The sequence below is a fragment of the Coregonus clupeaformis genome, chromosome 13 (genome assembly GCF_020615455.1).
Source record: "Coregonus clupeaformis isolate EN_2021a chromosome 13, ASM2061545v1, whole genome shotgun sequence".
NCBI lineage: Eukaryota > Metazoa > Chordata > Actinopteri > Salmoniformes > Salmonidae > Coregonus > Coregonus clupeaformis.
Genome location: NC_059204.1, coordinates 4,584,206 through 4,605,847, shown reverse-complemented (window position 1 = coordinate 4,605,847; position 21,642 = coordinate 4,584,206). Strand labels below are relative to the sequence as shown.

The 21,642-nt window shown below is 45.6% G+C and overlaps 1 protein-coding gene across 7 annotated transcripts in view; it reads right to left on the bottom strand.

The window, feature by feature from the left end:
- Nucleotides 1-21,642, bottom strand: part of gria4b (glutamate receptor, ionotropic, AMPA 4b) — a 176,033-nt gene that overhangs the window by 85,095 nt on the left and 69,296 nt on the right. For all 7 annotated transcript variants that reach the window (XM_045224158.1, XM_045224162.1, XM_045224160.1 and 4 more), the window contains exon 3: nt 3,975-4,214. In XM_045224158.1, coding sequence (XP_045080093.1) covers nt 3,975-4,214 — 240 coding nt within the window. The remainder of the gene's footprint in view (nt 1-3,974; nt 4,215-21,642) is intronic.

Below are 21,642 nucleotides of genomic sequence, written 5' to 3'. Positions count from 1 at the left end.
TTCGGGCTCTGATCAGTCCCTACACCCAAACGAGGGCATTGCGTTCATCCACCTCTGGCCTGCTGGCTCCCTTCCTCTGCGGAAGCATAGTTCCCGCTCAGCCCAGTCAAAACTGTTCGCTGCTCTGGCACCCCAATGGTGGAACAAGCTCCCTCACGACGCCAGGACAGCGGAGTCACTCACCACCTTCCGGAGACATTTGAAACCCCACCTCTTTAAGGATTACCTGGGATAGGATAAAGTAATCCTTCTACCCCCCCAAAAATTGTAAAGTGGTTTTCCCACTGGCTATAGGGTGAATGCACCAATTTGTGAGTCGTTCTGGATAAGAGCGTCTGCTAAATGACGTAAATGTGCCCTTGAGCAAGGCACTTAACCCTAATTGCTCCTGTAAGTCGCTCTGGATAAGAGCGTCTGCTAAATGACTAAAATGTAATGTAAATGTGTTTATACTTGCGTACTATTGTTTGTACAGATGAATGTGGTGCCTTCAGGCGTTTGGAAATTGCTCCCAAGGATGAACCAGACTTGTGGAGGTCTACAATTTATTTTCTGATGTCTTGGCTGATTTCTTTTGATTTTTCAATGATGTCAAGCAAAGAGGCACTGAGTTTGAAGGTAGGCCTTGAAACACATCCACAGGTACACCTCCAATTGACTCAAATGATATCAATTAGCCTATCAGAAGCTTCTAATGCCATGACATCATTTTCTGGAATTTTCCAAGCTGTTTAAAGGCACAGTCAACTTAGTATATGTAAACTTCTGACCCACTGGAATTGTGATACAGTGAATTATAAGTGAAATAATCTGTCTGTAAACAATTGTTGGGAAAATTACTTGTGTCATGCACAAAGTAGATGTCCTAACCGACTTGCCAAAACTATAGTTTGTTAACAAGAAATTTGTGGTGGTTGAAAAACGAGTTTTAATGACTCCAACCTAAGTGTATGTAAACTTCCGACTTCAACTGTAAATGTGTGAAAATGTTAAAATATATCCCTATTTTGTGGAATTAAAACCAATAACTTGTGTAGAAAAAGGTTAGTAAAGAAAATGTTTTAATGCTTTACAGACAGTCTCTTTGCAATCATTTTCAATTTGGGGTTCAAAATAACCCCCGTTGGCTCTTCTAAGATAAAAATATATTGCCGCTTTTAGGGTTAAAGGTAGACTCAGCTATATGACAATCATACACAGTGGGAATTATGTTAAGTGTTAAAGGTAACACATGATTATACACATCATCACGCACAAATTTGAGTCCTTTTTTTCTTTTTCTTTTTTCATGGGGGTAGATCAGCTTAATATTGCAGATAGATTGTAACTTCCATCAATGTAATTGTCTGCATCACTTCCAATCCCCCATGTTTTTTATATACAGTGGGGAGAACAAGTATTTGATACACTGCCGATTTTGCAGGTTTTCCTACTTACAAAGCATGTAGAGGTCTGTCATTTTTATCATAGGTACACTTCAACTGTGAGAGACGGAATCTAAAACAAAAATCCAGAAAATCACATTGTATGATTTTTAAGTAATTAATTAGCATTTTATTGCATGACATAAGTATTTGATCACCTACCAACCAGTAAGAATTCCGGCTCTCACAGACCTGTTAGTTTTTCTTTAAGAAGCCCTCCAGTTCTCCACTCATTACCTGTATTAACTGCACCTGTTTGAACTCGTTACCTGTATAAAAGACACCTGTCCACACACTCAATCAAACAGACTCCAACCTCTCCACAATGGCCAAGACCAGAGAGCTGTGTAAGGACATCTGGGATACAATTGTAGACCTGCACAAGGCTGGGATGGGCTACAAGACAATAGGCAAGCAGCTTGGTGAGAAGGCAACAATTGTTGCCGCAATTATTAGAAAATGGAAGAAGTTCAAGATGACGGTCAATCACCCTCGGTCTGGGGCTCCATGCAAGATCTCACCTCGTGGGGCATCAATTATCATGAGGAAGGTGAGGGATCAGCCCAGAACTACACAGCAGGACCTGGTCAATGACCTGAAGGGAGCTGGGACCACAGTCTCAAAGGAAACCATTAGTAACACACTACGCTGTCATGGATTAAAATCCTGCAGCGCACGCAAGGTCCCCCTGCTCAAGCCAGCGCATGTCCAGGCCCATCTGAAGTTTGCCAATGACCATCTGGATGATCCAGAGGAGGAATGGGAGAAGGTCATGTGGTCTGATGAGACAAAAATAGAGCTTTTTGGTCTAAACTACACTCGCCGTGTTTGGAGGAAGAAGAAGGATGAGTACAAACCCAAGAACACCATCCCAACCGTGAAGCATGGAGGTGGAAACATCATTATTTGGGGATGCTTTTCTGCAGAGGGGACAGGACGACTGCACCGTATTGAGGGGAGGATGGATGGGGCCATGTATCTCGAGATCTTGGCCAACAACCTCCTTCCCTCAGTAAGAGCATTGAAGATGGGTCGTGGCTGGGTCTTCCAGCATGACAACGACCCGAAACACACAGCCAGGGCAACTAAGGAGTGGCTCCGTAAGAAGCATCTCAAGGTCCTGGAGTGGCCTAGCCAGTCTCCAGACCTGAACCCAATAGAAAATCTTTGGAGGGAGTTGAAAGTCCGTATTGCCAAGCGACAGCCCCTAAACCTGAAGGATCTGGAGAAGGTCTGTATGGAGGAGTGGGCCAAAATCCCTGCTGCAGTGTCTGCAAACCTGGTCAAGACCTACAGGAAACGTATGATCTCTGTAATTGCAAACAAAGGTTTCTGTACCAAATATTAAGTTCTGCTTTTCTAATGTATCAAATACTTATGTCATGCAATAAAATGCAAATTAATTACTTAAAAATCATACAATGTGATTTTCTGGATTTTTGAGATACCGTCTCTCACAGTTGAAGTGTACCTATGATAAAAATTACAGACCTCTACATGCTTTGTAAGTAGGAAAACCTGCTAAATCGGCAGTGTCTCAAATACTTGTTCTCCCCACTGTATTTTCCACTTGTATCCTGTTTCAGTAATAATGAGATCAGACCTTCTTCTTGAGTGTCAGATAATCTACCATTTACATAGGAGTGATTAAAACATGCTAATAACGGTCCTGTTAGTATATCAAAAAAGGTTTGGTATACCTCGACTGGTATGCCATCCAACCCTGGAGTTTTCCCGGACTTAGAGTCTTTAATTGCATCCAGAAGTTCCTCCTCTGTAATTTCACCTTCACATGAGTCTTTCTGTATGGCTGTTAATTTTACATTATCAATAGAAAAAAAATCTCTACAATTAGCTTCAGTTAGAGGAGATGGAGGCGACTGAAAAGAAAACTTATGCTTAAAGTACTTTGTTTCCTCCTTCAAAATATCATTTGGTGAATCATGGGTGACTCCGTCAATTGTAACCAGTTTCATTAAATTATTTTTGGTAGCATTCCTATGTTGAAGATAAAAAAATAATTTTGTGCATTTTTCCCCATATTCCATCCAGTTTGCTTTATTTTTATAATATATTACACTTGATCTTTCTTGAATAAGTTTCTCCATTTCTTTTAGTTTTTCCTCTAATTTATTCTGAGCCTCTATGTTACAGTTTTTATTGCCATCTATCTGTTCTGTTAGACTTTCTATTTCCTTTGTTAGTATAAACTCTTTTGACCTAAATTGCTTTTGTTTTCGAGATGAGTACTGAATTGCATGGCCTCTAAAGGCACATTTAAAGGTGTCCCATACATTAAGAGGATTTGCTGTACCTATGTTATGTCGGAAAAAGTCAGTTATAAATTCCTTTGTTCTAATTATAAATAAATTATCATCCAATAGGCTTTGATAAAATTTCCAATATCCTCGCCCACGTGGAAATTCAGTAAGAGTAATGTATATGCCAATTATATGATGGTCCGACCGCATTCTGTCCCCTATCAACACTTTTTAAACTTTTGGTGCCAATGAGAATGAGATAAGAAAGAAGTCAAATTTGAGTACTTACCCCGGTCGGTGTCATAGAGGAAGACAAACTTGTTCCAGTCGTAGTGGTCGAGCAGCGAAAGCAGCGCCCCACGGATGGAGGGCCGGAGCTGCAGCGTGAATTGGCTCTCTCCCTCGGTGGGGAAGCTGGGCGTGATGAGGGAGATGTGCAGTGCCCCGCAGAACGACGTCAGTGTGTGCACAGAACGTTTGTCGTACAGGCCGAAGATGGCGAAGACGCCCCGCGAGTACTGCGAGCAGACTGTGAGAAGGAGGGAGGACGAGAGTTACTTACACATTGCAGATAGTTCACTAACCCATTCAAATCCCTACAAGAGGACGACTTTATTGCCTATGCAATAATAACTACCCCAAATCCACAAAATATATTTCCTCTGATGTTTCCATATTAAACTATGATTTACTTTCCCCATCAAAATGAAATATTGACATCGGGAAGCAATACTCGCTAGTTTAAGGAGTCTCTCTACCTCCTTTTGTAACCCATCTCTCTCTCTCTCTCTCTCTCTCTCTCTCTCTCTCTCTCTCTCTCTCTCTCTCTCTCACCCTTTCACTTCCCTCTCCTTCCTTCCTTCCCTCTCTCTCTCTCTCTCCTTCTCTCTCTCCTTCTCTCTCTCGCTCTCTCTCACACACTTTCTCTCTGCTAATAAACCAGCGGCGGTATTGTGATAGGATATGACCTGTAGGAGACAAACAACACACCGGCTTTAATCTGAAAAGCTGTGCGTTGAGTCTTTACATACTGTAAACACTGTAGGAACAGTTTGCTTAAGGGACTTCCTCATTAAACCGCCTTGGTGTCTCGAGCCTCGATGTTGTAATGGCTTGCGCTTTGTGGTGTGCGGTGTGTGCGTGTGCTAAAAGAACACGCCATAATAGACGGTTATGCTGACTTCCTCGCGTACCATGAGTACCCAAAGAACGGCACACAGGGAAAAAGTATTTTAACTTTTCCATTGTAAAGGGAACAGATAAACAAGGTTTTTGTTGTTGTTTTGTTGTTGCTATGCCGGGTTTGACAGCCTTATTGTTTCACAGTGTTACAGTGTTGTTAGTTGTCCATTTCTCTGCAGCTTGAAAATGCCTAGAGCTGAAGGAGAAGAAAGAGAGGAGGAGAGAGGGACAGAGAGAGAGAGAGAGAGAGAGAGAGAGAGAGAGACAGAGAGAGAGACAGAGAGAGAGAGAGAAACAGAGAGAGAATAAGAGAGAGTATAAGAGAGAGAGCGATAAAGACAGAGCGGGAGAGAGAGAGAGAGAGAGAGAGAGAGACAGAGAGAGAGAAAGAAAGACAGAGAGGGAGATGCCTTTTGAGTTTCTTTCTCCTTACGTTCTACACACAGTTAGACACAACAATGATGTGTCAGACTCGATGCAAACACTAAAATAAACCACTACTGTCTCTCATGTAACTCTCCTTCTCCATCTCTCGTGAATCAGAGTGATTTGCCCGACATCAAGGCTTTGTTCCAAAAGGGTTCTTTGGCTGTCACCATAGGAGAACCATTTTTGGTTCCAGGGAGAACCCTTTTTTGGTTCCACGTAGAACCATTTTGGGTTCCATGTATAACCCTTTGTGGAAAGGGTCCTACATGGAACCTACAAGGGTTCTACCTGGAACCAAAAAAGGTTATTCAAAGGGTTCTCCAATGGGGACAGTCGAAGAACCATTTTATGTTCTAGGTAGCACCCTATTTTCTAAGAGTATAGTCATGTAGGACTAATGGAACACACACACACACACACACACACACACACACACACACACACACACACTACTGATGCACAGGTTGACTTGTAACCCGCAGTCCCTGCAGTTGTATCCACAGGGTGGGCGGGTTTAGGGTCATGAAATATTGCGTGGATGAAGGGCAGGTGGGTGGAGGGCGGATTGAAAAGAAAACACAACACCTTAAAAACTCCATAAATGTATAATTATTGTGTAATTTATGTCTATAGGCTACATTGAGGTTTTTCTTTCATTATTTTAGGCTATCTGGCATTGGTGTGTAAGCCTAAGCTTGAGGGCATACCTGTACGCTCGCCAAATAGCCTAAATCCCAACCGCCAAATGCTTTAGGGAATGGGCAGAAAACTTTAACGTCCATCCACGGGGGCAAAAAGGGCAATGTCGGAGTTTAATTCAATAAGAGCAAAGCTGCGAAATGGAGTGTTGAAAATAAAGGGCCAGAAAAGTGATGATAGCAGTGTCTATGTCAGGGTTCCCAAACTGGCAGCCCGCGGGTGGTTTTATTTGGCCCCCCAAGTTCTCAAAATATTCCCACGCATAATAGAGACACACATGATCGTATACAAATGTAAGCAAGGTTTGAAATTATTCTCTTTTAGTCAAACATGATATCTGTTTGAGCTTCTTGCACTCAATTTGCAGTCTACAAATTATTTGTAATTATGTTTCGGCCCCCAGACCAGCCGCTCCAGAAAAAATCCTGCACCCACTGTCAAAAAATCGTTCCGTTGTCTCTGACTGCAGCCTACAGCGCATTTTCTGTATTAGCTGGTTAGGGTTGGGTGCGGGCCTCAGATTTTCACTTTATCACATTTAGTTGGGTGATTGCGGATGGGTTATTAGCAATTGAGGACGGGTGCGGGTGACCAAACAGCTGACCCATGCACCACTAACACACACACACACACTGTGCCAGTTGCATCATATTTTAGCCTAGCACATCATGTAGCTTTGTGTGTTGAATCACTGTATGTCACTATATCATACAGTGGGGAAAAAAAGTATTTAGTCAGCCACCAATTGTGCAAGTTCTCCCACTTAAAAAGATGAGAGAGGCCTGTAATTTTCATCATAGGTACACGTCAACTATGACAGACAAAATGAGAAAAAGAAATCCAGAAAATCACATTGTAGGATTTTTTATGAACTTATTTGCAAATTATGGTGGAAAATAAGTATTTGGTCAATAACAAAAGTTTCTCAATACTTTGTTATATACCCTTTGCTGGCAATGACACAGGTCAAAAGTTTTCTGTAAGTCTTCACAAGGTTTTCACACACTGTTGCTGGTATTTTGGCCCATTCCTCCATGCAGATCTCCTCTCTTTGGTCTTGGCCATAGTGGAGTTTGGAGTGTGACTGTTTGAGGTTGTGGACAGGTGTCTTTTATACTGATAACAAGTTCAAACAGGTGCCATTAATACAGGTAACGAGTGGAGGACAGAGGAGCCTCTTAAAGAAGTTACAGGTCTGTGAGAGCCAGAAATCTTGCTTGTTTGTAGGTGACCAAATACTTATTTTCCACCATAATTTGCAAATAAATTCATTAAAAATCTTACAATGTGATTTTCTGGATATTTTTTCCTCAATTTGTCTGTCATAGATGACGTGTACCTATGATGAAAATTACAGGCCTCTCTCATCTTTTTAAGTGGGAGAACTTGCACAATTGGTGGCTGACTAAATACTTTTTTTCCCCACTGTATATTATACAACACATTCTACTTACTTCCATTCTGCTTAACTGTACTTGTAAATGTCTTTTTAGGATCATTTTTTAAATTAATTTTATTTCACCTTTATTTAACCAGGTAAGCCAGTTGAGAACAGGTTCTCATTTACAACTGCGACCTGGCCAAGATAAAGCAAAGCAGTGCAATAAAAACAACACAGAGTTACATATGGGGTAAAAAACATAAAGTCAAAAATACAACAGAAAATATATATACAGTGTGTGCAAATGTAGCAAGTTATGGAGGTAAGGCAATAAATAGGCTATAGTGCAAAATAATTACAATAGTATTAACACTGGAATGCTAGATGTGCAAGAGATTATGTGCAAATAGAGATACTGGGGTGCAAAAGAGCAAAATAAATAACAATATAGGGATGAGGTAGTTGGGTGGGCTAATTTCAGATGGGCTGTGTACAGGTGCAGTGATCGGTAAGGTGCTCTGACAACTGATGCTTAAAGTTATTGAGGGAGATAAGAGTCTCCAGCTTCAGAGATTTTTGCAATTCGTTCCAGTCATTGGCAGCAGAGAACTGGAAGGAATGGCGGCCAAAGGAGGTGTTGGCTTTGGGAATGACCAGTGAGATATACCTGCTGGAGCGCAGACTACGGGTGGGTGCTGCTATGGTGACCAATGAGCTAAGATAAGGCGGGGATTTGCCTAGCAGTGATTTATAGATGGCCTGGAGCCAGTGGGTTTGACGACGAACATGTAGTGAGGACCAGCCAACAAGAGCGTACAGGTCACAGTGGTGGGTAGTGTATGGGGCTTTGGAGACAAAACGGATGGCACTGTGATAGACTACATCCAATTTGCTGAGTAGAGTGTTGGAGGCTATTTTGTAAATGACATCGCCGAAGTCAAGGATCGGTAGGATAGTCAGTTTTCGAGGGCATGTTTGGCAGCATGAGTGAAGGAGGCTTTGTTGCGAAATAGGAAGCCGATTCTAGATTTAACTTTGGATTGGAGATTCTTTATGTGAGTCTGGAAGTTGAGTTTACAGTCTAACCAGACACCTAGGTATTTGTAGTTGTCCACATACTCTAGGTCAGACCCGTCGAGAGTGGTGATTCTAGTCGGGTGGGCGGGTGCCAGCAGCGTTCGATTGAAAAGCATGCATTTAGTTTTACTAGTGTTTAAGAGCAGTTGGAGGCTACTGAAGGAGTGTTGTATGGCATTGAAGCTCGTTCATGGCACAGTCTGTTTAGGATCATGGCACAGTCTGTTTAGGATCATGGCACAGTTTGTTTAGGATCATGGCACAGTCTGTTTAGGATCATGGCACAGTCTGTTTAGGATCATGGCACAGTCTGTTTAGGATCATAGCACAGTCTGTTTAGGATCATGGCACAGTCTGTTTAGGATCATGGCACAGTCTGTTTAGGATCATGGCACAGTCTGTTTAGGATCATGGCACAGTCTGTTTAGGATCATGGCACAGTCTGTTTAGGATCATGGCACAGTCTGTTTAGGATCATGGCACAATCTGTTTAGGATCATGGCACAGTCTGTTTAGGATAATGGCACAGTTTGTTTAGGATCATGGCACAGTCTGTTTAGGATCATGGCACAGTCTGTTTAGGATCATGGCGTAGTCTGTTTAGAATCATGGCGTAGTCTGTTTAGGATCATGGCGTAGTCTGTTTAGCATCATGGCGTGGTCTTTTTAGGATCATGTCTGCTATGAGTGATGCACATGTGGTTAACATATTCACTGTGAATGCACCTGCTCCCATATACACATGAGGAGCGCAGAGTTAAGCTAGGGCTGAGAAGGTAGGAGAGATGGCGGGATGGGTTAGCCCTGGCTCCTGGAAGTGAGGGGTGTGTGTGTGTGTGTGTGTAAGGGGAAGGTACAGTAGTCCCCGGGGTAGAGGGGGTAGTGAGGGCCTCCACTGAACCAAGGAGGAGACCAAAAGCTGGAAAGGACTTATGACTGCTGTTCCCTCATGGGAGACACACACACACAAGCACACATACAAGCACACACACACACACACACGCACAAACACACACACAGACACACACACACACACACACACACACACAAACACACTGACAAATACACACAGACAGACATAGACCCCCCCCCCCCCTCTCTTTCTCTCTCTGTCTCTCTCTCTCTCTCACGCATACACACACACAAACACATACTCACACACCCACGCACTCAAATAACACACAAATCCATTCTAATTCGTGGCCACACGCCCATCAGAGGTTAGCACGTTGCAAACCGAAATAATGATATCATCCATCAAGCTGTCTGTCTCAGTCTATTCTTTCAATCTCTCTCTCCCACCCTCCCTCTCACGTTCCTTCTACCCTTTTCTCTCTCTCTCTCTCTCTCTCTCTCTCTCTCTCTCTCTCTCTCTCTCTCTCTCTCTCTCTCTCTCTCTCTCTCTCTCTCTCTCTCTCTCTCTCTCTCTCTCTCTCTCTCTCTCTCTCTCTCTCTCTCTCTCTCCGCCTGAAGAAGAACAGAACCACTAATGAGCAGCCTGCTGAGCTGGTGTTATTTCCAATAAAACGAGACGAGCGACAATATCAAGAACATCTCTCTCTCACAAACACACACACACAGTCAACATCGTCTCATTATAGCAGAACTCGACCCATGCATCCCAAATGGCACCCTATTCTTTGGTCAAAAGTAGTGCACTAGGGAATAGGGTGCCATTTGGGAACAGCCTACATTGGCTATGGGAGCGAGATGAGTGATATGCCTTTAGGTAGAGATAGATCTCTCTGTATTCCTGTGAGGGTTAGGTACCCTTGGATAAGGTATAAACAGAGCTTTCTGTCCCTGTGGCCATTGGTTTCAATGAAAGGAAGCCAGTGTGGAACATGCATACACATAGGGAGACAGCACAAACACACATATACAACAAACACACACACACACACACACACACACATACAACAAACACACACACACACACACTGAACACACACACCGAACACAAACCTATACAACAAACACATAAACAACAAACACACACACACACACACACACATAACAAACACACACACTCACACACACATACAACACACACACACCGAACACACACTCAAGAAGTCCCTAGAAGGAGAGGACTGAGTGGAACACAATGAACAGGGAAGGCTCAATCTGCTTTCTCTCCTCTCCCTCTCTCCTTAGTGTTGTTTCTCTCCTTTTGTCTGCCCGGAGAAAAGGACACAGAGTGAATTAACTACAGCCCAGACAAGCTCTGGAGAAAGAGAAAGGAAGAGGGGGAGAAGGAGGGAGGGGAAGTGTAACAAAGCAATACAGATGGGGGTGGTTACAGCAATCAACTTCACCTTAGAAAGAAACACACACACGATAGCAAGCACACACACACAGACACACACAGACACACACACACACACTGTTAGACTGACCTCTTTATAGGGGCTAAATCAAACCAACCCTGGGAGAGTATACAGTGGAGCAACCATTTTCCATATCCTGTCAAGGAATATGAATGGTCTAAGTTTGAGTTGGCTATGAATATAGACCTATAATACCTGTAACTGTTGATGGGATAGTAATTAACATGATCTCGTTAGAATATGACAAAGCAGTGGGACTAACCATTGTAGTTATATTTTACATTTTAGTCATTTAGCAGACGCTCTTATCCAGAGCGACTTACAGTTAGTGCATTCATCTTAAGATACAGTGGGGGAAAAAAGTATTTAGTCAGCCACCAATTGTGCAAGTTCTCCCACTTAAAAAGATGAGAGAGGCCTGTAATTTTTATCATAGGTACACGTAAACTATGACAGACAAATTGAGAAAAAAAAATCCAGAAGATCACATTGTAGGATTTTTAATGAATTTATTTGCAAATTATGGTGGAAAATAAGTATTTGGTCACCTACAAACAAGCAAGATTTCTGGCTCTCACAGACCTGTAACTTCTTCTATGAGAGGCTCCTCTGTCCTCCACTCGTTACCTGTATTAATGGCACCTGTTTGAACTTGTTATCAATATAAAAGACACCTGTCCACAACCTCAAACAGTCACACTCCAAACTCCACTATGGCCAAGACCAAAGAGCTGTCAAAGGACACCAGAAACAAAATTGTAGACCTGCACCAGGCTGGGAAGACTGAATCTGCAATAGGTAAGAAGCTTGGTTTGAAGAAATGAACTGTGGGAGCAATTATTAGGAAATGGAAGACATACAAGACCACTGATAATCTCCCTCGATCTGGGGCTCCAGGCAAAGATCTCACCCCGTGGGATCAAAATGATCACAAGAACGGTGAGCAAAAATCCCAGAACCACACGGGGGGACCTAGTGAATGACCTGCAGAGAGCTGGGACAAAAGTAACAAAGCCTATCATCAGTAACACACTACGCTGCCAGGGACTCAAATCCTGCAGTGCCAGACGTGTCCCCCTGCTTAAGCCAGTACATGTCCAGACCCGTCTGAAGTTTGCTAGAGTGCATTTGGATGATCCAGAAGAGGATTGGGAGAATGTCATATGGTCAGATGAAACCAAAATAGAACTTTTTGGTAAAAACTCAACTCGTCGTGTTTGGAGGACAAAGAATGCTGAGTTGCATCCAAAGAACACCATACCTACTGTGAATCATGGGGGTGGAAACATCATGCTTTGGGGCTGTTTTTCTGCAAAGGGACCAGGACGACTGATCCGTGTAAAGGAAAGAATGAATGGGGCCATGTATCGTGAGATTTTGAGTGAAAACCTCCTTCCATCAGCAAGGGCATTGAAGATGAAACGTGGCTGGGTCTTTCAGCATGACAATGATCCCAAACACACCGCCCGGGCAACGAAGGAGTGGCTTCGTAAGAAGCATTTCAAGGTCCTGGAGTGGCCTAGCCAGTCTCCAGATCTCAACCCCCATAGAAAATCTTTGGAGGGAGTTGAAAGTCCGTGTTGCCCAGCGACAGCCCCAAAACATCACTGCTCTAGAGGAGATCTGCATGGAGGAATGGGCCAAAATACCAGCAACAGTGTGTGAAAACCTTGTGAAGACTTACAGAAAACGTTTGACCCGTGTCATTGCCAACAAAGGGTATATAACAAAGTATTGAGAAACTTTTGTTATTGACCAAATACTTATTTTCCACCATAATTTGCAAATAAATTCATTAAAAATCCTACAATGTGATTTTCTGGATTTCTTTTTCTCATTTTGTCTGTCATAGTTGACGTGTACCTATGATGAAAATTACAGGCCTCTCTCATCTTTTTAAGTGGGAGAACTTGCACAATTGGTGGCTGACTAAATACTTTTTTCCCCCACTGTAGCTAGGTTGGACAACCACATATCATATGCATAGAAAGTAAATATTTCCTCAATAACGTAGCTATCAGTAGAGTCAGAGCTAGAAGGGGGTGTTGGGGGGAGGGGGTGCAAGAGCAAGTGCTGGTTAAGTATATATATTTTTTGAGGGGGTTGGGGTCGAAGTGATGAGGATTATTTTAAATACCTCCCGTAGGGTTGGGAGGGCCAAGAGACCTGAGGTGGCAGAACGGAGTGAGTGACCCGTTTTGAAGCCTGACTGGTTAGGGTCAAGAAGATCATTCTGAGAGAGATAGCGAGAAAGTTGATCAGAGACAGTACGCTCAAGTATTTTGAAAAGAAAAGAAAGAAGGGATACAGGTCTATAGTTTTTTAGGTCAGCTGAGTCGAGTATTGGTTCCTTGAGGAGGGGAGCAACTCGGGCCATTTTGAAGTTAGAGGGGACGCAGCCAGTGGTCAGGGATGAGTTGATGAGGGAAGTGAGGAATGGGAGAAGGTCTCCAGTGATGGTCTGGAGAAGGGAGGAGAGGATGGGGTCGAGCGGGCAGGTTGTCAGGCGGCCAGACCTCACTTATCACAGGATGTGATCTGGAGAGAGAGGGGAGAAAGAGGTCAAGGCGTAGGGTAGTTCTGTGTGAATGAGACCAGTGGAATCAATAGGCTGAGTGAATGAGTAGCGGATGTCGTCAACCTTTTTTTCAAAGTGGTTGACAAAGTCATCCGCAAAGAGGGAGGAGGGAGGGGGTGGAGGATTAAGGAGGGAGGAGAAGTTGTAAAATAGTTTCCCAGGGTTAGAGGCAGAAGTTTGACATTTAGAGTGGTAGAAAGTGGCTTTAGCAGCGGATACAGAGGAAGAGAAGGTAAAGAGGAGGGAGTGAAAGGATGATAGGTCCTCCGGAAGTTTAGTTTTCCTCCATTTTCGCTCTGCTGCCTGCAGCCCTGTTCTGTAAGCTCGCAATGAGTCACTCAGCCACAGAGCAGGAGGGGAGGGCCGACCCGGGCCGGGAGGAAAGGGGACAGTGCGGAAAAGAAGGAGAGTAAGGTTGAAGAGGCATAATCAGGAGACAGGAGGGAGAAGGATTTAACAGAATGGAGAGATGATAGGATAGAAGAGTAGTGGGAGAGAGAGCAAAGACTGTGACGGTGCATGACCATCTGGGTAGGGGCTGAGTGGTTAGGGTTGGAGGAAAGGGAGACAGAAAAGGAAACAAAGTAGTGATCAGAGACCTGGAGGGGGGTTGCAGTGAGATTAATAGGTGAGCAGCCTCTAGTAAAGATTAGGTTAAGCGTATTGCCTGCCTTGTGAGTTGGAGGGGATTGGGAAAGGGTGAGGTCAAAAGAGGCAAGAAGGGGAAAAAGAGAGTTGGAAAGAAATGAATCGAAGGCAGATGTCTGAGGTTGAAGTCGCCCAGTACGAAGAGCAGTGATCCATCGTCAGGAAATCAGCTTATCAAGGTGTCAAGCTCATTGAGGAACTCTCCAAGGGCATCTAGTGGGAGATAGATAACAATAATGTGTCACCTAAGTTGACATGCTCTCATTTGAATATTTTAAAATAGTGACATTCAGACTAACTATTGTATATACAGTATATACACTGAGTGTACAAAACATTAGGAACACCTTCCTAATATTGCGTTGCACCACCTTTTGCCCTCAGAACAGGCTCAATTAGTCGGGGCATGGACTCTACAAGGTGTCGAAAGTGTTCAACAGGGATGCTGGCCCATGTTGATGTTAATGCTTCCAACAGTTGTGTCAAGTTGGCTGTATGTCCTTTGGGTGGTGGACCATTCTTGATACACACGGGAAACTGTTGGGCGTGAAAAACCCAGCAGTGTTGCAGTTCTTGACACAAATAGGCACGCCTGGCACCTACTACCATACCCCGTTCAAAGGCACTTCAATCTTATGTCTTGCCCATTCACCCTCTGAATGGCACACATACACAATCCATGTACCAATTGTCTCAAGGCTTAAAAATCCTTCATTTACCTCTCCTTCCCTTCATCTACACTGATTGAAGTGGATTTAACAAGTGACATCAATAAGGGATTATAGCTTTCAACTGGATTCACCCGATCAGTCTATGTCAAGGAAAGAGCAGGTGTTCCTAATGTTTTTTACACTCAGTATATATATATTTTAGTTGCAGTTATATGTCTGTAGTTAAATGTCTAAGCTGCAGTGACATACACGTTGTTGCTGACTGACATAGAGCTCAGGCTGTCCCATTGGACGGGTCCATTTTGTACACTCCCATGCCAGCAGTGACCCTGAAACAGCATCCGCCAGCCTTCCAGTCCAGTCCACAAACAGCCCCAGCCACAGCTAACACTGCACCTCACATAATCAATGGGATCGCGTGAGAAAGGATTATCTGTGTGTGCGTGGGGGCATGGGGGTGGGAATGGGGAGGGTTTGTGTGCATGTGTGTGTGGTACACCCTGTCCTGATGTTTCCATAACCAATGTTACTATACCAAACTAAGACCTGAAATAATGTGTAGTAAAACATCAAGGTTGATTAAGCTCTGTTTTGGTGAGATGGATAGGCTTTACTCCCATGTACAAGCCCCCCATCCCCCCCCCCCGTCCCCGTCCCCCCGTCCCCCCCGTCCTGCCAGTATTGAGCACTGCACCTAACACAACATAGTAGCCAATATATTGATTTGACCACACAGTACAAGCCCCCATCATTCACCACTTGTTTCAGACCGTAAATGTTTGATAGTTGTTGTCTCACGTACCACATAAACAGGCGTACACCTGTACAAACTAGTTATAGGCAAATGTTGATGTTGATGTTGTATCACCCCTTCTCAAAAAACCTACACTCGATCCCTCCGATGTCAACAACTACAGACCAGTATCCCTTCCTTCTTTTCTCTCCAAAACTCTTGAGCGTGCCGTCTTTAGCCAACTCTCTTGCTATCTCTCTCAGAATTACCTTCTTGATCCAAACCAGTCAGGTTTCAAGACTGGTCATTCAACTGAGACTGCTCTTCTCTGTGTCACGGAGGCTCTCCGCACTGCTAAAGCTAACTCTCTCTCCTCTGCTCTCATCCTTCTAGACCTATCTGCTGCCTTTGATACTGTGAACCATCAGATCCTCCTCTCCACCCTCTCTGAGTTGGGCATCCCCGGCGCGGCTCACTCTTGGATTGCGTCCTATCTGACAGGTCGCTCCTACCAGGTGGCGTGGCGAGAATCTGTCTCCGCACCACGTGCTCTCACCACCGGTTCAACCTGTGCCAACCAGCTGTTAGTGGCCAGGGCTCCATGTAGAACCCTCCACTGGAGGTCCCCTGACCTCTTTGGTACTGGAAGTTTGTAGAGCCCCCTCCATCTAAAACCCACCATACTCTCCGCCCAACATACCCCCTGCCACTGACGTGCCTTCACTCCTGTTAGGCTCCTAATGTTCCTTACCTTAATGCAGAGTTTGTAGAGGGCTTTACCTCCCACCCCCTCAAACTCCCCCAGGCTCGGAGAGTTAAAATCTAACAAGTCCTCCAGACCCCCTTGCCAGCCCCCAGTCTCTGCCATCACCTGCAGTGGCGGAAACATTGGTGGCCCCTCCCCCTTTGGCTGCTCAAACACCCCCCTTACCGGCTCAGACAGTGCCTCCTGGACTTCCCCCAGGAATCTCTCCAGCAGCCTAAGAGATGTTAGTCCTGTTTGTTGTGCTAGGACTTCTGGGGTTTTCCACCCCTCCTCTCCCAGCAGTCACAGGTCACCCAGCCTTAGTAAACCCGCTGCCATCAGCCGCCTCTGCAGGGTGACCGACTGAACTGATCTCAAAAGGATGGCTGGGTTGTGGAAGATAGGCTCCTCCCACACCCACAGCCCAGGCTCCACACCCCCTTCTCGTGTGGGCCTTAGCAGCTGCCAGGCCCTCAGCACCGCAGAGTAAAATCAGAGAGACCTGCTGTACTCAGCCCCTCCATGAGGAATAGCTGCCGGTCCAACCCTAATCCACCAGCTCTTGTCAGCAGCGCGCATGCTGGTTCCCTCCAGCTGACATCAGTATGGTACAGCAGTCTCTGCGCCACCTTAAGTCGGAATGCAGGCAACCTGCTCTCCAGTTCTACCATGCCCTGTCCTCCTTCGTTTACGGACATATACAACACTGCCGCCCTCAGCCAGTGATGGCCCGACCAGAAAATATCCACCAGCTTGCGTTGCAGGTCTGCGAGCAGCCCTGCGGGGGGGTTGAGGACAGCCAGTTTATGCCACATGGAAGATGCCACCAGGTTGTTGATTATCAGCACCCTCCCTCTATATGACACTTGGGACAGTAGACACCTCCACCTGGCCAGTCTTGACACCACTGCCTGTGACAGCCCCTCCCAGTTCTTCCTGACCCACCTCCCCGAGCCCAGGTACACCCCCAAAATGTTAAGCCCTTCACAACCCCACTGCAAACCCCCTGGAAGCAGAGGGGGGGCCCTATCCCTCAATGCCCCACATAACAGAGCTTTGCTCTTGCCCCAGTTCACTAAACAGCATCTGAAGGTAGACCCTTACGTACGGTTGTGACCCACTTCCTCAACCTAAAATGTTTCCTGGGTGAGAGGACACCATGCCCCTCATTTTTCATAGCGTGTTGTACTGATCTTACAAACTTTCCCGGATCGCAAAAAAAAGCTTGAAGATGAACCTTCTTTTTCCCTTTAGTCTCATTCAGGAACCTTGACAGTTCCGTCCCCGTGTACTTTGACCCCTATGCCTGAATGGCTGTCAGCTCTGGACCCATTGAGGAGGAGTCTGAAAAGAAAGCATCCTCATCGTCCTCTTCCTCAGACTCACCTTCCTCCTACTCATCTCCATCTCCCATCCTGACCACCTGCCCTTTCTCTCTAGTCAGGGCCTCCCCCCAGCACCAGGCAAAGGTTCATTGGTGCCTTTGACCACACCAGCCTCTCCCCTCCCACCTCATTTCTTCTCCCCCTTTTTCTTCTTCCACCTGACACCCTCCTCCACCCCCCTAGTCGCTTACTTCCCCACTATACTCTCCTCATCCACTAGCATAACCTGACTAGGCCTAGCCTCATCTACACCACCATCCATGACATGACTAGACCCAGTCTCAGCTACACTACCATCTATAGCCTGACTAGACCCAGCCTCATCTACACCACCATCTACAGCCTGACTAGACCCAGCCTCATATAGACCACCATCTATAGCCTGACTAGGCCCAGCCTCATCTACACCACCATCTCTAGCATGACTAGACCCAGCCTCATCTACATCACCATCTATAGCATGACTAGGCCCAGCCTCATCTACATCACCATCTATAGCATGACTAGGCCCAGCCTCTGCTGCCTGCGTCTCATGGCCTCCTGCACATTGACCTCAATTTCCCCTACTGTTGCTTGTACCCTCACCTTGTCTACGGCCTTTATTTGGGCACGCAAAGCTTTTATGCCCTAAATCCCCACACTCAAAGCACCGTAGCCTATCTGTGCTAGCAAACCCAGAGTAGAGCCCTTCCCCATGCCTTACTTTAAAATGCACATTTAACTGTTGCTCATTGTTATTCAGAAACATGAACACTTACACCGGAACGAAACAACATGCTTAACGGCATCTGCCTGAAAACCTGCCGATGCTGTAGAAAATTGTCCTTGTCCTCAGTAAAACAAAAAGTACTTCAAGAGTTTTTGTAGAATTAAGATATACTTTATTACATAAGCAATAGAGCCGAGGTGGTCTACAGAGCAACTCATTTTCCACCTCTCAGCTCTCAGTTTATATACAGTTTCATCCTTACTCATTTTACACACATTTTAGCTTAATCCCTCCCTGTTTAGTTCCTCCACCATTGTTTCCAAGTTTTCACATTTTGACCGCTCCGCCCACTTCCTTATTTTATTATAGTGGCATAATCTCCGGGCAGCGGAGCGGAAATGGAAGAAAACTAAACTCCCTGCCGACCTGGCATCTTTTCACTCCCTCCTCTCTACATTTTCTTCATCTGTTTCTGCTGCTAAGGCCACTTTCTACCACTCTAAATTCCAAGCATCTGCCTCTAACCCTAGGAAGCTCTTTGCCACATTCTCCTCCCTGCTGAATCCCCCCCCTCCTCTCTCTGTGGATGACTTCGTCAACCACTTTGAAAAGAAGGTTGACGACATCCGATCTTCGTTTGTTAAGTCTAATGACACTGCTGGTCCTGCTCACACTGCCCTACCCTATGCTTTGACTTCTTTCTCCCCTCTCTCTCCAGATAAAATCTTGCGACTTGTGACTGCAGGCCGCCCAACAACCTGCCCGCTTGACCCTATCCCCTCCTCTCTTCTCCAGACCATCTCCGGTGACCTTCTCCCCTACCTCACCTCGCTGATCAACTCATCCTTGACCGCTGGTTATGTCCCTTCCGTCTTCAAGAGAGCGAGAGTTGCACCCCTTCTCAAAAAACCAACACTCGATCCCACTGATGTCAACAACTACAGACCAGTATCCCTTCTTTCTTTTCTTTCCAAAACTATTGAGCGTGCCGTCTTTAGCCAACTCTCTTGCTATCTCTCTCAGAATGACCTTCTTGATCCAAACCAGTCAGGTTTCAGGACTGGTCATTCAACTGAGACTGCTCTTCTCTGTGTCACGGAGGCTCTCCGCACTGCTAAAGCTAACTCTCTCTCCTCTGCTCTTGTCCTTCTAGACCTGTCTGCTGCCTTTGATACTGTGAACCATCAGATCCTCCTCTCCACCCTCTCCGAGCTGGGCATCTCCGGCGCGGCTCACTCCTGGTTGCGTCCTACCTGACCGGTCGCTCCTACCAAGTGGCGTGGCGAGAAGCTGTCTCCGCACCACGTGCTCTCACCACTGGTGTCCCCCAGGGCTCAGTTCTAGGCCCTCTCCTATTCTCCCTATACACCAAGTCACTTGGCTCTGTCATATCCTCACATGGCCTCTCCTATCATTGCTACGCTGACGATACACAACTAATCTTCTCCTTTCCCCCTTCTGATAACCAGGTGGCGAATCGCATCTCTGCATGTCTGGCAGACATATCAGTATGGATGACGGATCACCACCTCATGCTGAACCTTGGCAAGACGGAGCTGCTCTTCCTCCCGGGGAAGGACTGCCCGTTCCATGATCTCGCCATCACGGTTGACAACTCCGTTGTGTCTTCCTCCCAGAGTGCGAAGACCCTTGGCGTGACCCTGGACAACACCCTGTCGTTCTCCGCTAACATCAAGGCGGTGACCCGATCCTGCAGGTTCATGCTCTACAACATTCGGAGAGTACGACCCTGCCTTACACAGGAAGCGGCACAGGTCCTAATCCAGGCACTTGTCATCTCCCTGTCTGGATTACTGCAACTCGCTGTTGGCTGGGCTCCCTGCCTGTGCCATTAAACCCCTACAACTCATCCAGAATGCCGCAGCCGTCTGGTGTTCAACCTTCCCAAGTTCTCTCACGTCACCCCGCTCCTCCGCACACTCCACTGGCTTCCAGTTGAAGCTCGCATCTGTTACAAGACCATGGTGCTTGCCTATGGAGCTGTGAGGGGAACGGCACCTCTGTACCTTCAGGCTCTGATCAGTCCCTACACCCAAACGAGGGCATTGCGTTCATCCATCTCTGGCCTGCTGGCTCCCCTTCCTCTGCGGAAGCATAGTTCCCGCTCAGCCCAGTCCAAACTGTTCGCTGCTCTGGCACCCCAATGGTGGAACAAGCTCCCTCACGACGCCAGGACAGCGGAGTCACTCACCACCTTCCGGAGACATTTGAAACCCCACCTCTTTAAGGAATACCTGGGATAGGATAAAGTAATCCTTCTACCCCCCCGCCTCCCCCCCCTAAAAAAAATAAAAAATAATAATTGTAAAGTGGTTATCCCACTGGCTATAGGGTGAATGCACCAATTTGTAAGTCGCTCTGGATAAGAGCGTCTGCTAAATGATGTAAATGTAAATGTAAATAATCTGACTTATTTTCCTTCTATTCAACCTGTTTTATGAAACAATGGTGGCGGGACCAAGCCCTGTTTTTCTGAGCCTCTGAGCTTTAATCAATAACAGAAATTGTTGTTCACTAGTTTACTCCAAGTGGGGAAGGGTGGCGGGGTTGGAAAGTAATAAAGGGGAATATATATATTTATAAAAAGGATATGTATGTGTATGTATGTATGTATGTGTGTGTGTAATGTGTATATGTGTATGTATGTATGTGTGTATGTACAGTGGGGGAAAAAAGTATTTAGTCAGCCACCAATTGTGCAAGTTCTCCCACTTAAAAAGATGAGAGAGGCCTGTAATTTTCATCATAGGTAGACGTCAACTATGACAGACAAATACTTTGTTATATACCCTTTGTTGGCAATGACACAGGTCAAACGTTTTCTGTAAGTCTTCACAAGGTTTTCACACACTGTTGCTGGTATTTTGGCCCATTTCTCCATGCAGATCTCCTCTAGAGCAGTGATGTTTTGGGGCTGTCGCTGGGCAACATGGACTTTCAACTCCCTCCAAAGATTTTCTATGGGGTTGAGATCTGGAGACTGGCTAGGCCACTCCAGGACCTTGAAATGCTTCTTACGAAGCCACTCCTTCGTTGCCCGGGCGGTGTGTTTGGGATCATTGTCATGCTGAAAGACCCAGCCACGTTTCATCTTCAATGACCTTGCTGATGGAAGGAGGTTTTCACTCAAAATCTCACGATACATGGCCCCATTCATTCTTTCCTTTACACGGATCAGTCGTCCTGGTCCCTTTGCAGAAAAACAGCCCCAAAGCATGATGTTTCCACCCCCATGCTTCACAGTAGGTATGGTGTTCTTTGGATGCAACTCAGCATTCTTTGTCCTCCAAACACGACGAGTTGAGTTTTTACCAAAAAGTTCTATTTTGGTTTCATCTGACCATATGACATTCTCCCAATCCTCTTCTG